This window comes from Galeopterus variegatus, unplaced genomic scaffold (genome assembly GCF_000696425.1).
Source record: "Galeopterus variegatus unplaced genomic scaffold, G_variegatus-3.0.2 Scaffold1241, whole genome shotgun sequence".
NCBI lineage: Eukaryota > Metazoa > Chordata > Mammalia > Dermoptera > Cynocephalidae > Galeopterus > Galeopterus variegatus.
In genome coordinates this window covers 166,808-183,283 of record NW_007727352.1, presented here as the reverse complement: position 1 = coordinate 183,283, position 16,476 = coordinate 166,808, and the positions used below count along the sequence as shown (strand labels likewise).

At 35.5% G+C, this 16,476-nt stretch overlaps 1 protein-coding gene across 3 annotated transcripts in view; it reads right to left on the bottom strand.

The window, feature by feature from the left end:
• The window catches only part of TTC17 (tetratricopeptide repeat domain 17), a 131,373-nt gene that overhangs the window by 58,401 nt on the left and 56,496 nt on the right, over positions 1–16,476 (bottom strand). For 2 of the 3 annotated variants that reach the window (XM_008575808.1, XM_008575810.1), the window contains exon 17: positions 1,516–1,689. The exons of the other annotated variant lie outside the window; for it this stretch is intronic. In XM_008575808.1, coding sequence (XP_008574030.1) covers positions 1,516–1,689 — 174 coding nt within the window. The remainder of the gene's footprint in view (positions 1–1,515; positions 1,690–16,476) is intronic. 3 annotated transcript variants of the gene reach the window in all.

Sequence of the window (16,476 nt, the reverse complement as noted above, 5' to 3'; positions counted from 1 at the left end):
AACTGATTTATATCCTACACTAAGACATGTAGACTTTTCCTATAGGTAACAGAGAGCCACTGAAAATTTTAAACCTAGGCAACTTACCTGATTAGATCTGCATTTTGGAACAACTCTTCAGACACACAAGAAATTGGTAACAGTAGTTGCTTCTGCTTTTTAAATTCTGTATCATTTACATGTATTATATATCTCTCTCTCTTCTGCAAACACACACACACACACACACACACACACACACACACACACACACACACACACTCATACACAGAATCTCTCTTTCTCTCCAAATATAGTCTAAAGTAAAAGACCAGATTTAGGGAACTGAAATTAAGAGGCTACTGCAATAGCACAGGCAAAAAATAAAGTCTAAATTCAGGCGATGGCAGAGAGAATAGATGAAGAGATGACAAATTCAACTGGTCTTAGAGACTGACTGGATATAGTGGTGCCTGGGTGAACTGTGATGCCATTAACAGAGACCAGAAATACAGGAATTAGAAGCAGTTCAGAAAATAGGGTGAAAATGAAGACAAGTTCAATTTTGGATATGTTAGATTTGAAGTGCCTATGGCATATCCAGATAAAGAATCCATTTAAAAAGTGGAAATAAGATCTGGAGTCGTAGAGAATGTCTTAGGTGAGAATACAGATTTGGAGTCACTGGATCCAAACATATCAGAGGCTGGCCAGTTAGCTCAGTTGGTTAGAGCATGGTGTTATAACACCAAGGTCAAGAGTTCAGATCCCTGTACCAGCCGGCTGCAAAACAAAAGTAAAAACAAAAACAAAGGAATCTGAATCACCAAGGGATAACACACAGAAGGGTAAGAAAAGAAGACTAAGGTTAGGATCCTGAGTAACCTAACATATAAAGGGCAGAATACATAAGAAGGAAATTGAAAAAGATGATCAGAGGATTGAAGAGAGCCAAGAGCAGATGATATTCCAGAAGCCAAGAAGAGAGGAGAGAGTTTCAAGAAGTAGGGAGTTGTGCATAGTTCCAAATGCAGTACAGCAATCGAATAGGTTAAATAATAAAAAGTCATCATTCATTTTGGCAACTCAGAATTAACTGAGAATCTTAGCAAGAACTGTTGAGTAGAGTGCAGCTCAAAATGTGGTCATAAAATGGAATCTTAGGAGAGGGCTTGGTAGGTATGCCCGTTATTCCAAATCTTCAAATTATATTGGGTTTGTGTAAATACAACTTACCTTCCTTTTTTCAATGACTTCCTCAATAGAGTAATGAAATTAAGAAGAAAGACCGGTATATAAATCAAATTTGTTCTAGCAAAAGAAGACACTGAGGTGCAGAAAAAAGAAAGTGTGAAGAGCACTTTCACATTATAGCTTGTCTCCTGCCTCACCATCTGAGGGTCACCCTCATGATTCTACAATATAACGAGTGACTGATAAAAGAATAAAACAAACTTGTGAAAGTAGAGAAATGCTAGCTTAAAGCTTGAGAGCTGATTTATCCCCAGAAGCACAGCTCAGGTCAAATCAACTTACTTTCAAGTCTAAGGGCATCTGAATCTCTCCCTGAATTCTCAACAGAGAATACAGGGTCCTTCTCTGTTTCTCTCTCAGAGGGCTCTTCTTCAGCAGCAGCATCCAGTGACTGTGAGTTGTCAAAATATTTCTGTTTATCATGGCTGTTGTCCAGGGTTTTCTCATGACAATTACCTCAACGATAAGAGACACAGATACAACACATTAGAAACATCTTGTGTAGTCTCACAGCGCAAGGTCCCCAAATACCAAGGAGAACAAAAAGGTGACAATGCTAGTTTCTCCAGCAGAACACACAAAAATCAGTGAGCTAGACCACTCAAAGCCAGAGCATTATTTTGATTCAAGACTTTGCAGTGAAGTTCAAATTTCAGCTGCTAGGCTATGAGGGTGGGGGTGGGGGACTGTAACAACAAAGATCAAGCCCCAAGATCTTGTCTTATTCGTAATGGCTGTGAAATACTTTCTTGATGTTAAAAATACCATCAAAAAGTTTTTCCTTCTATTTGCCTTTCAAAGGTGAGAAATGACAGATTAGTACCTGAATAAGTGTGAGACAGATGACTTATAGCAGAGAAATACACTATTCTTGCATCATATCTTAAAATGAGATATACCAAAAGGTGAGGGATTATAAAAAATTAAAAAACAAGGAATTAAAGGGGGGTGATGGCAGAGAGTCCACATTTAAGACTACAATCTGCCTATTTTTCTTTTGGAAAACAAGTTCTGCTCATGTGGATAAAAATTTATCTAAGCATACAATGTCAAATCTTGAATGTAATGGTAGGACTCTTTGATACTTTTTGATATGTTTATTGAGTCTGATCTCTACCACAATTTTGCCAATGAGTCAAGGGTTTTGATTCTATTAGGGATTGCATTAACACAGACCCCCCAAAAACACATGAACAAACAAAAAAATACTATTCAGCTCCACCTGATGGCCATTCTCTGGATAAGGGAATGTGTTACTAGACTGTTGTGTCTGATGTGGCATTAATCTGGCTTTGACATATGTCACTCTTTTGACTGCCAATGGTTAATTCCAGCTGATCTGGCTAGCTGAACAGCTGTCTTCTTTCATTTTTATGTTCCATTTACATTGTCATTGAAGATGCATATTCAGTGTAAGGCCTCGACTTTCCTATTAAAGGATAATTCTTTGACTGAGTGTAGAAGTAACTGTCCTCCTTTATCAGAACATTCAAACATGCTCAAAAAGCTTATTTTTTAGAGAACGTTGTCCCAAAGAAATACATGTACCCAATCAAGCTCTCTCTATACCAATGGAAGTACAAGAAGTCTCTTTCTGGATTTGATGGCTACCTTTTATATTCCATAATGTAAGAAAGTACTTCTTGGGCCATTTCCCTTATTGTGCCAAGACAATGTAGTGGATTTGAAACCTTTTCCAACTTAATGAGTTTAGAGTAAGGTGACCATATGCTTAGGGAGTCACTTCCCATTTTCCAGTTCTACACTATAACACATCTGAGGTCACCATATTCGACAAGGCTATTTGAGAAACTGAGGATTCTTTGTTTGAAGAGAGTTTTAGCTCTCAAGAAACTTACAAACAACTTGAGGAGACAGGAAATACAGGACAACAAACAACAATGAGATAGCATATTGTGCCAAGTAAGTGCTTCAGGGAATAAGCTGTGAGTAGGTAGAAACTGAATTTTTAATAGGTAAGACTTACAAAAAGGGGAACTACAAGGAAAGAAGCCAATACTTGTGGAGAGATTTGTATTTTTTCTTCCATTTAGCTCTCATTAAAGCCTTATGAGATATTATTAATCTTCCTTTTACAGATGAGAAAACTGATTCTCAATGAAATTAAGTAACTTGTCAAACAGTAAGTGGTAGATCTGGGATCTGAATCAGGTCTACCTTACTACAAAGCTTCTTGGCTACAATAGTCAGTGCTACATCTTTAGCAGAAAAAGTAGAGAATGTGTGTGTGTTTGTGTGTGCCCATGGAGGGATAAGGGGACAGAAGCCACAAGCAGTGGTGGTCACTCTCTATCTCCAGATTCTCCTGAGAGGACAGAGGTCGTTGATTTGCTTCCCCTTCTGTTTTTACCATCTGGTATGAGCAGTTAAGTACAAGGGAACTGAGCATAAGAGCGTTAAAACAAAACAGAGTAAAGATAATAAACAACTCCACACACCCGATTAACTATAATTTACTACGAAGAACATCACCCTTCTCAGAGACAATTCTTAATTGGGATATAAATAAGGATGACTATGAAAAGCAGAAAGAAAATAATGATGACAATGATGCTGATTAAAGCATTTTTCACCTTGACACAGTTTGTGTAAAACTTAACATTACAAAAGCAAAGGACAAACCTTTAACACTGAAACCCAGTGAAATTCTGTTTTCCAGAGTTGATTTCCTCCCCCAACCTGTGTACCTCTTCTGTTTCTCTCCCACTCTCTTCCTATTCTAAAAATTCAATTGGTTTCATCTTTTTAAGTGTCTGCAATACAAAAAAATGCCTTATAGGTAATTTATGAGACATGATATGCATACGATCATGAAACTAAAATTAGTCCTCCTGAATGACCTCAGACCCAGACACTCTCTTGAAACAAGCAATTCTAAGATGTCTTGCCCTCCAACTCAGGAAAGTGAAGCCAACATCTCTCACAGCGGAAAATGAATCAGGAAGGAGAACCAGGAAAGTGAAAGGAAGAACAAGAGGTTTATGTTAAGATATTTCTTGGAAGTAGGGAGCATCAAAATGATCAAATAAAAACTACATGCTTTAAGATTAGAACTGTTAACATTAACTTTCTTACACTAACAGTTAAAAACAGACTGAATTAGTGTTCTAGTGTGATATGCATAAGTAGCTAGGCTAGTAATAGAAAGTCAAGTTGCTTAATTTTTAAATTGCTCCTTCTAGTTGTCTAAGGGGGAGGTGAAGCACTTCAGGAAGAAGTTTCTATTCTTTAGACTACAGTATAGGTCTGCTCCAGCTCTAAAAGGGAACTAAACAAAAGTGCCTACAAGGAAAAATACTACTTGTTTTCCCGGCAGAGGTGGAGATGATGTTCTCATTAAAGAAACACAAGTAAATGCCAGAGAAGGGAAAATGGAAAGACACCTAGAAAGTAAAAGTCATATTCCATGCATATGACTTATTTTTTGCTGACACAAAAATGAGGAGGTTCTATGGCTCAGACTAACCTTGAGAGGTATACATTTTTTTTAAGGCACTATATGATTTAAATAAAATGCTTTAGATAACAATGTCCCAGGTGAAAATGGAAGCAATTTTTTGTGCTTAATGCTCTGTACTTGGCTTGCAAAGCATTTAGCATCTAATTCAAATCTTGGCAGTTTGGCTTTTCTTAGAAGTAAGACTACAAGGCAATACCAACTAAGTAAAAAACTCCAAGGAGTATTTCTGATTCTGGAACTGCTGTGAGATTTTAGAAATAATCAACATCCTTTCTGTGCTTAGAGTATCTCCTGCATAAAACTGGGTTATTAATATTAACCTGTCCTATAAGCATGTCCTATAAAAAAGCTAAATATTTACTATACCTTGTCAAAGAATAAATCTCCTAAGGTATAAAGACACAACTTATCCTGTGGCTAAATAGTTTTTCAGAGCAAACTAAATTCTCAGGAACTCATACATTACTAAGGTTAGGGAAATCTCCTATCTTCTCATATTAATTCTATTTACAAAGTCCCCAGAGGAATATTTCTACTTTCTGACTAGAGTTGGGTAATCACTTACTTGTTAAAAAGAATTCTTACCTTCTTAATCTCTTATATAGGTAAAGGGATTCCAGGTTGGGTACCTTAGGATTCTTTAGAGTTAGTTATAATAAAGAAATGCCATATATGAATTGAGAGGCATCAAAACTTTGTAAGAGCCGACTAACTAAAGCAGCATTGATGAAAAGATCATGTGGTTCTTTTAGCCTTACAGCATAGTGGTTAAGAGCACAGATCACAGCCAGACTATGTAAGTTCAAATCCCATTTCTACTACTTTCTAGATTTGTAAACCAGGACAAGTTACTTTTAATCTCTTTGTATATCAGTTTTCTCACCTGCAAAATCAGTTTAATAAGAGTATCTATTTCATTAGGCTGTTGAGAATTAAATGTAAAAAGCTAGACCACTGCCTAGCACACGGTAAGCTGCTATTATTATTAGTGTTGTCAACCTGAAAAGTTGCAACGGAGTAAGAAGTTATCCTATGTAATTTTTCTTTTTTTTTTAAACAAGGCCTTTTAGCTATAGCCCAATCAGAATCTCTAGTATGATCAAATGGTTATTAGAAGTTATCAGGGTATGTGCCTAATTTCAGTTTTTAGCGTGCATGTGTGTGTGCGTGTTTGTGCGTGTAGAAAATGCTAGAGGCAGCACAGAGTTCATTTCTATCAGTCTTTTAGAAAAAAACAGTAATTAATTCAGACTAAACTACTCAGCATATCTAAGCCCTAAAATATTTAATAAAATTAGGAATTAGCCTCATAGTCTGCTCCGTGCCCTCTAAAAGACATTTTAATAATGTGAAGTCACTTCCTTAGAATATGAAAACAGATTATAGATACTACATTAAGTTAAATCACACTCACCTCTTGGCTGTTTAACTCCTCCCTCTAAGTTGTTAATCTTGCTTCAGTCCTCCCCTCAGATCTCTCTCCCTCTAACATACTTTTTTTGTTCATGCAACAAATAAGAGTTATACTCTTATGTTACCTATTATATAATGAATTCCTGAGACATAAAATAGTAATTAAAACTGATTTGTAAAGAGAGATAGAATTCAAATTTGAATGCAAAGTAGCAGATGTTAGAAAAGTTGTCTTCGTGAACAACAAAATAATCTAAGGGTTTCCTCTGCTGTAATAGGCTTATATTATACTCTACAGTCTCCTTTCTTCTGTCTTTACAAAAAGTTACTTTATAGGAAGCATTCTGATAAATCAATGAAATATAAGATACCTGGGTGAGAAATACAGGTAACATCATCCTTGAAACAGATACAAGTGACTTTTTGTAGTATTTGTCTTTCTCCTTACATTTCTACCTGACTATTCTCAAAATTATAGCTATAAAACTGATGTTTTGGTAAATAGGTACCTTAGAAATACATTGTGAATGTTTCATTTTATTATAGTTTAAGCTACCTCATAACATTATTTCGTGGTATTTATTTCTCTAGTAAAATATAATCCATCTTTTAAAAACTGTAGTAAAATAAATCATAAAGTGAACAAAAATCAGTTGCTCACCATTGTTATACAAAATTACTTTAAAATATTATCAGGAAACTTACTATGTGGAGTTTGGTACCACACAGAGTAATAGGCATACTTGAGAAAGAAAAAATCATTACAGAAAACATATACCTTTATGATTTCCACCTCTAGAAAGTTGTGACAGAGTCCAGTAGACCTTTTACCAAGAGGAACATTCCATGGTATGAATTCAAATCCTGCCTTAGCTGAAGCCTTACCATATGAACTTCAAATCAATTTACTTCTTTGTGCCTAGGTTCTTTATCTGCAGGGGAGAGATAAAACTACTGTCCTACTATAAGAGGATTCTTGAAAAACACCATTAATGAAACCCCTGCCAACATAAGCATACAGAACTCCTCGAATGTGGGTGAAACCTAGGTTGCTGATGACTGCACCTGCAAGGACACTGCAGATACCTCATCTCCTTTGCCCTCTGCTGTTCTCTACTTGGGGAAGACAAAAGAAATTATTCCAACAGAAATAATGGCTCCTTAGACATGTTCTCATTCAGCAATTACTGCTGAATGAAATTCTTTGCAGGATGTTTTTAAGTGAAGGTTGTATACTGACTGATCTTAAAAGTGCAATGCCAGATAGTAAATAGGCCATATTAAAGACTTGAAATCAGCAATCTCAGACTTAACGCTGGTATTTCCCCCTGGTGAGGTGAATGAGTCAGAAGAGAGTTTAAAAGAAAGAAAGAAAAGTGTGTGACCCCAAATACATGTGTGTGTTTTCCTTTTACTACATATCCTAGAGCTGAATTCTATCCTGGGGAACATTCTGTTCACACATTGTAGGGGAATCTGCTTTGCCCAAGAATTCAGAGCTGAATTGACTTCTGTTGACTTATACTCCCTGCTTCCTTTTAGAGCAGAAAAAGGTGAACTGGCTGTAAATCTGGCATCTTGGTCCTGCCGTATGGCCTTCTCTTAAAAGACTAAGGCCTAGGAAGTAAAGTCAGCACAAGCTGGGACAGACACCATGACACTGTAGGCTGTGTAAGAAACTACTTCAGTGATGAAATCCAAGCTCTTGGCAGCTATGACTTCCTCTAGAAATGTAAAAGATCAGATCACATCTCTAAATAAGGGAATTTAAATATCCATCAGAAGTTTACTATAAGAGAATTTTCCATGTAGAAACGTTATTGAAAAAGAAAAAAAATTAATTGCTATAGCTATTATAATTATTATTATTATTACTGTTTTTATTTAAATCTCTGGCTTACTTCAGCCTAGGGAAATTTTCTTCAAGCAAGAGTACTGGAGAAACAATTGATTTAGACATTAGTTCTCAATAAGGGTCAGAAGGGACATTTATTTATTACTTTCATTAAAAACAGTGGGGACTGGAAATAGGAGAACACAGGCTACCTATTACATGTGTCAGCCTCTAGTGGACAAGTGAGACAATTACTATTTCTTTTCTCTTCTCCCTCCTATGGTGGGAGCCGCAGACTTTGAAGATGATCTATACCTACATATGTATACTGAGTTGAGGTGGTTCCTACAAAGTACTCTAGGTAAACAGTGGGTGGATACACGTTAATTATTCTTTATTACTTTTATTATTTAGCTATTCCGAGTAATTCAAACTTGAAGTTATCAGCTACTTTGCCACTGAAGTACATTCTATGTGCTAAAAATTGCAGCAGAGGGTGTATAGTGCACGGTGGGCCGAGACATGAAGATGAAAAAAGAACTGGTTCCAGCTCTCAAGGGGCTAGGGGAGTCTTGTAGGAAAGCCGTGTGCTGTATACAAATAGCTATAATGGCAAGTCACAGGAGCTGAAGGAGAGACACAGCTACAGTGACAGGTTACAACATTACTTATGATTAGGAGATCAGGTAAGGCATATGGCAGAAGTGGACCTTGAAGGATGGGTAAAATTGGTACTTTTGTGTGTTTGCATGTGGGGGGAAGTGTGGGGGGCTAAAGTGAAGAGCTGCAGAAAACATGTGCAAAGAGATGGAAACAGGAAAGCAAGATATATGTAGTAAAGAAAATACACTACCCACAGTGGCATCATCATACACCAAGATTTGGTACAATTTCTATGGACTCTCAAAAGGCAGATGAAATTAAAGTTCTTATGAAGGCAGTGAGCCTAAATTCAGCACATCTTTTTGATTGAACCACCACTATTGCAGTAAGTCGGCTTCACTCAATTCTTAACTTAGAATAACCCTACAAACAGATGGGGCTTGGGGGACTTAGATTTCCCAGCTACACACAACCTTTAGGGTTTCATTTGCCTCTCCTCTCTCCTGCACAAATGAGTGGTCACCTGCTGATGCTGAGGAAGAAAATCCAGTAGGAAAATCAATAGATCTTAATTCTGGTCCTCTTCCTCAAACTACAAATGGAGGCATAAAGATATGAACAGTGGGGAAGGGATCTGCCATAGAAGCTCTTGCTGGGGATATAAGGCTGGCCTTTTTTCCTAGAGAGCAAAAAAACAGCATGAGGCTGAGACTAACAAAATCTTGAAGGCTATTTGTTCTTTTTTATTCCTCAGATGGAGTGAATTATAAGAACAGCACTTCAAATGAGAACCCCAAATCCTAGTTATTCCATAGTCGATCAGGTCTTGAGTCTAGTAATATCTCATATGATTTAGATACAAGGACAAACAGCAAACACTAGGAATTGTCCTTTTTTCTGATATGGGTTGTAAGTATGATATTTAGAACAATTTTTTAAAAACAAAAAAACCAAACAAAGAAACAAAACACAACCCACTGAAGTCCCTCTACCGAAGAACATTTTGAGCAGAGCCTTGTGGATTTCAGTAACAAAATACCCTAATTACCTGATTGTAGACCCCACTTCAGGGATGTGGGATTAAGACAGGCAAATTGATTTGAACATATCTACCTACACCTAAGGACATATAGCCAATGCACAAAATCAAGTGAAAAATGTAGAAAAATAAATTATGTTATTATACTGTTTCCTCTTTCTTTATGTCACCAAATGAAAGTCATCTGATGGCACACACCTCAGTGGCCACTTTGCATGTAATAACATGGTTATCCAGGATCTTACTCATTCTCTCCCAATTTTTAACATTATGATTTTTAGCCAGTGTACTGTGAGAGAGCTGGTGAATTGCTTATTTATTTATTTGTTCATATTTGGTTTTTTTCTGGCTATATTTCACATCATCAAGGGAAATAGGGTATATTATTACAGGTGTGGCAGAAATCAGAAGACTTGCTCAACACCAGGTACCCTATCAGTCCTCTAGTCTTTTTTCCTGAATTTTGTTATACTTATTATTTGGATATTTGTGATTTTATTGGGTTATTAAGCAATGCCTGACAGCTAAAGTGGTTTAAATCACTTTGAGGATTGCAAATTCTGAATGATAAATTTAGGTTTTTTCTTATAACAGGCAACTAAATGAGAAGACAAATCCAAACCTGTGCTCTTTTCAATAGCCATGAAATGTGATTAAAATTTCTCCTGTGTCTTTGAAATCATAACGAAATAAACTGTCGTGGTTAAGGAAAAGTAACAGATTACTGAGATTTTCCTGGTCAAAGAGCACAGTAGCTTAGTATGAAATAAATTTGACCAATAGTAAAAACTAATGAAAGAAAAAAGGGGGAGAAAAACCCAAACCAGCATACACATGTACACATACACAAGGGTACTTCAAAAAGTTCATGAACAGATTCGTATTATCTTTAATTCTATTTCCCATGAACTTTTTGAAGTACTTGTATATGACAGACATCCTCAGTCACATATATTTTAGTATATCTCACTAATTCTCATTTCTAGTGATTATCAGGCTCATTGATTTATTTTTATCAGACCATGGAAGTGAGTAGAGAACATCCACTGGTTAAATTTACAAAGGAGTTTAAATACTTGGTGCTCACTGTTTTAAAAAAGAAATTCCAAAATTGGGAATTCATTTCAGCTAACTATCTCACAGCACACATAAAGAAATTTCTGTGAGCTGGCTGGTTAGCTCAGCTGGCTAGAACACGGTGCTGATAACACCAAGGTCCAGGGTTCCATCCTGGTTACTGGCAAACTGCCAAAAAAAAAACAAATTTCTAAGGTACAAATCACTTAAAACAAAAAAAACAAAAAACCCTTTAAAAAGAGCCCACTCTACTAATGTAGAATGGATGTGTATGTATGTTCTGTCTATTACAATCTAGACTATAATCTATAATCTATTATTCTGTCTAGAATAATCCTTCTGAGATAATTGTTTTCAGTCTTTTCTCTCTCATCAAATCTCCAATACCCTCTACCCCTCTCTTCATTCTCATTGGACAATTCACCTCTAATTTTGTTGAGAAGCAATCTGAAGTCCCATCATCAAATCTTTCAAGATATCTACATCTTTACCTATCTATTTTGTCCCTGCTCCTATCTAAGGACAACCTTTAGATTTGTACCTTGGATCCCACCCCCTCCAGTCTACTCAAGAACTTTGCTTCTACAATTAGCTCTTTCCTGCATCTTTAATTTCTCCCTCTTTTATTGGATCATTCCTGTGCAAACATGCTGCAGTATTTTCTATAAACAGAACAACAAAAACAAAACCAAATATCCTCAATCTCTCAGCCCCCTACATCCCATTTTTCTGCATCTCACTATAGTAAAACTCCTTAAAAGAGGTGCTTGCCATCTCCACTTCCTCGCCTCCTTCAAAACCCATTTCACACAAGCTTTTACAAGATTACCACAAACCCTTAAGATATATCCACCTGGTACAGCAATACAAATACACAAGGTCACTCCTTCAAACACTTTCTTCACTTGGCTTCTGGGACAAAATACTTGCCTGGTTTTCCTACTACCTTCCCGGCTGCTCATTTACTGTTTTTCTTTATCTCCCTGACCTCTAAATAGTTGGCTGGAATGCAGTAATAATTAATCATTGACCCATCTTCCTTTTTATACCAATTGCTGAAGTAATTTCATCCCAGCTCATGATTTAGAAACCCAATCGTATGCCCATGACTCACAAATTATCTCTAGCCTGGACATCTTCTGTGATCATTATAACACTCATATCCAACTACCTAATCAACACCTCCATTTGAACATTTAACAGGCAAATCAGACTCACAATGTCCCAAACCAAACCTTATTTTTCTCCCTGAACCATCTCCTTCCTCAGACTTTACTATCTTATTAAATAGCACCACTATCTGCCCAGTTGCTCAGGTCCTGAATTTAGGAGTTGGAACTTGACCTCTTTCTTTAATTTCCCACATCCTCTTTTAATAGCATTTTATTGGCTCTGCCTTCAAAATATATTCCAAATATGATCACTTCTCACTTTCTCCTCTCCTATCCCACTAGCCCAAGCCAGCATCATCTCTTTCCGGTATTTTTGCAACAGCATCTTCACTGGTCTTCTTGCTTCTGCCCTTACCCCCACTACAGTCTATTCTCAACGGAGTAGCCAGAGAAATCCTGTTAAAATTTAAATCATCTTACTCTTGTGTTCAAATCCTTCCAAATCATACATCCTTCTCTTAGAATAAAAGCCTAAATTATTAGAATGATCTGCAACACAGTAAAAGTGTGGCTCTACCCGTTCACCTCTGCTTTCATCTCCTACATCTTCACTGCTATCACAAGGTCTTCTTGCTATTCCTTGCATGAGCCTTTGCAATGACTGTTCTCCCTGCCTGAAATGCTCTTATGCTGTATGTCTGCATGGCTCAACCCTCACCTACTTCAAGTCTTTGTTCAAATGTCACGTTCTCAATGGGATCTTTCTTGATGACCCCAAACCCGCTGTGCTATCTTTCCCCATAGCATTTATCTTCTAACATACTGAACAACTTATTATGTTTATCACCTACTCTGTTTCCCTCTTACTAAAATATAGCTTCACTGGAGCTGGGGTTGTTTTTTTTTTTTTTTTTCTCCAGTTCTAGAATAGCACCTGGCACTTAGTGGTTAAGTATTAGTTTAATGAATGAACAAAAGAATAAGCCACACCCAAGTTCCTTTGGTTGAAAGAAAACAAATCTTTCATTGTTCTAGATTACATCCACTATCAAATTTCAATTTTCTTGAGTACGAATTGGCCAGGTTAACAATTTATAATGACTGGAAGAATAGTTGTGTAAAGTTCTTAACAAGGGCTAATAGGCTCATTCTTCAAAAGAAAAAATAAATTTTCTGCATGCAGGACAAAAGAAAATCTACATTAAAAACCAAGAGGTATTTATATACATTCAATGTCTTTCAGAAGCTAAAGTGTAAAACCAGTGGTCATCAAAATCTGAAAATACTGTCCTAAGTTCTCATAAAACCCAAAGGTAACCATTTTATTCATGAAAGCTAAATGCTGGGAATCCCCCCAAAAAAGTACTGCCTACAGAGTTAATATTACAAGTAAAAGCCACCAGATTTGTGGCAAATCCCAGGCTGTGTGGCAATCTAATGATGCAAGATTCAGAAAAGATCAAGGTTACATGATAAACTGAAAAGGACCATTTTTGATGTGCTTTTAGGGTTCATTATAACTGCCTCCCATAACTGAATCTAGATCCATTTTTTATATAGGGAGATATATATCACTTTTGAGGTATGACATTAAAAGGGCAGTGATTAAACCACTTTCATTAACTATTCTAAGAATCTACAAACATAAATTCTTTCAATCATGGCATTGGAATAGCTTATGACTTGTTGAGATGAAAGGAATTATGCATGGGAACCACACTGGCCCTAGAAGGTAAAGGACCCAGATTTTAGTTTCAGCCCTACCACTGATTGACTCTGTGACTTCAGCAAATCATAACCTTTGCTTTTAGATTCATAAATTCATAAAATGTTTCTTATTCTCTCCTCTATCACATAGATACATGTCAAAGAATTATTTGTTAACTAAATAATTATAGCCCTTTTAAGAAATATAAAAATCTGGACACTTACTACATACAGGAAGTTATATTTGGCTTTGCTGCAGGATGTACCTGCATCTCAGGATTTTGAAACCTGTAGTAAATTCTTTTTACAGAAATAAATGGAGGTAACCTAACAAGTAGCATATTAAAAATGTTATTGGGCTGGCTGGTTAGCTCAACTGGTTAGAGTGCAGTGTTGTAAGACCAAGGTGAAGGATTTGGATCGCCATAATAGCCAGTCACCACAAAAAAAGCTATAAATACTGAGTCTATAAAAAAAGCAGATATCTTCACTAATTCTTATGAAGAACGTGATAAAGCCACAGCCCTTAATTGTAGGCAGTATATGTTGGGTAGTCCACAGGGGGGCCGTAAAATGCCCTCCCTCATATTTTCTTTAAAATCTGAACTCCATGCAAAATTGCTTTAAGCTGCAAGTTATAAATCTACAAAAATTTGGGTCAAAGAGCACAGACTAAAACCACAGGCAACAAAATAAGTCATAAAAGCAGATACAATTTACATAAATAGATGCTATAAATACAGAAACATTTTGAAGAGAACACAAGATAATCCATCTGTACACTGAACAGATATTAAAGCTCATGTACAAGATTTGAAAATTTCTCTATTTTTTCCTCTAGAGGTAAAGGCTTTGAAATTCATATTATAGAGAAACTTGTACATAATTCTAAGAATATGCAGACATTAAAGTTGGAATTCTTCTGTAATAACATTTACTCATAATTTCGAAAGATCTGGGCCAATATTTCTATATGGGCTCAGAAATCCTAGATTAATGCTTAATTATATTTGGTAAATACCAGTGCTGTTCTTTGCGGCATATCTACAAGCATCTTATATAAAAGAAGTCTAATAGATATAACCTACCATTAGTCTTATGCTTTCTAACATAAAAAGAAATACTGAATGAAGAATATTAAAAATAAAAGTAAAATCATACATATCAAGGATACAATAACAGGGCAGTCTAGATTATTTAAGAAGCAGAAATATCTTTGCTAGATATAACTTTTTTATTTAAAACAAATTATTAAAATTGAAAAATCAAAGTATTTCAAAAATATTTTGGAGTAATAAATGCTTGGAAAATCAACCATCATGGTTATATTACTATATCAAGATATTTCTGTACTCTCCTACAAATTTAGTATTTAATCAATTTGCTCAAGTTGTTATTACAATTTATTTTCTACTTTTTGGTCATTAGAGAAAACCACTATTGTTTCATAAAGTTTCATTCTCTGTGACACTTTTATTTTTTCCAATTTTTAAAAAGTCTTTTTTGTTTAGGGTTGAACACTTCAGAGACCTTGCTTCTATTCAAAAGCATTGTAAGTTTATGTAACAGATTATATTTTACTTTTAAAAGAGTCAAAGTAAGTTGTTATTGAAGAATGAGTTTGTTAAAGTAACCAACCAGTTCAGTTCTCTTTAAGTTACATAAAATTGTAAAATAACAAACCTATAAATGTGAAAAACAGTATGTATTTCAAAACTGCCAAACTAAAATGTTTAATAAAACTAGAAGCACTAACATATCTTTTACAGTCAACTTATATATACGCACGTAACAAACGGTAGCCAATAAAATGATTTCTAGGTTAAAGTTTGGAAAAACTATCAGATAAATAATTCTACAGTAATTGATAGTTTCAGCTATAAAGTCTTTATAAGTAGAAAAAATCTGAGTACAGTGATTTTGTATTTTTAAGTTGAAAGAAACAGTATTCAAAGGTAACAGAATATATTACCTGTGCACCCATTCCAAAAAATCATAAACTGAAAATCTGTGTAAAAAATTCCATGATTATATACGAAAAATAATGAAATATTTGCTGATGTCAACATAATGCTTATAATTTTCCCACTAAGTTCACACTATCTAAGACATTATACTATGTTATAGTTGCTATAAGAATAGTTATTAAACATGGATCTTAACAAAAATAATTTGTAGAAGAATAAAAATATTGGTCAGAAAAATTATTTTTAAGGCTTTCCAAGAGTATTTAACTACTTTTTATCTTGAAAAGTTTATTTGAAAAGCTTTCAAATTGATAGCTTTTCAAACAGATTTTCATAAGAGAATATTTAAGTTGGGAAAGGGGTGGATAAGGTCAGCTTAAATTCTTGTCTAATAATAAACAATTACAATATGAATTCCTTGATTATTACAAGGAAAAAGAATCACAAGCCTTGTCAATCTCTTGAAATCTTTGAATTGTCATAGATAACTTATAAAGTTTACTTCGATATGACAAAAACGAAAATGCAAAAAGCAAACAGAATCATCTGATTTCAATGAAGGTACCAAAATGCTAATCATTATTCAGAGGTTTTTGTCTCTTTTTTCATCAATCATTTAGTAAAGTTCAGAGATAACTGGAGTAGATGCAGCTGTTTAAATTTCAAATATAAGAAGTTCATGATTTCTATAGAGGTGTTTTGCTTCTTTCAAGTTTCAGCTTTTCAAGCTGTAACTCAGCAAAGCAACTGTGAATGAACAGAATTATTACAGAAATAAGTAATGCATGAACACTGTCAAAGAAAAATTCAATATTGAAGTTGGTTCAGTGTTGGGCCATATTACGGTGCATTTTTGCCATAAGGGATTTTCCCATATCTAATGTCTGTTTCTTGGCGGGGGCAGGGCGGCAGCCATGTTGCATGCGAGCCGCAAGCTCGCCGCCGCCATTTCATGTGGGCCAAAGCGCACGTACCTAACTACTCCCTTTTCCGGGGTTCTATGACTCTGC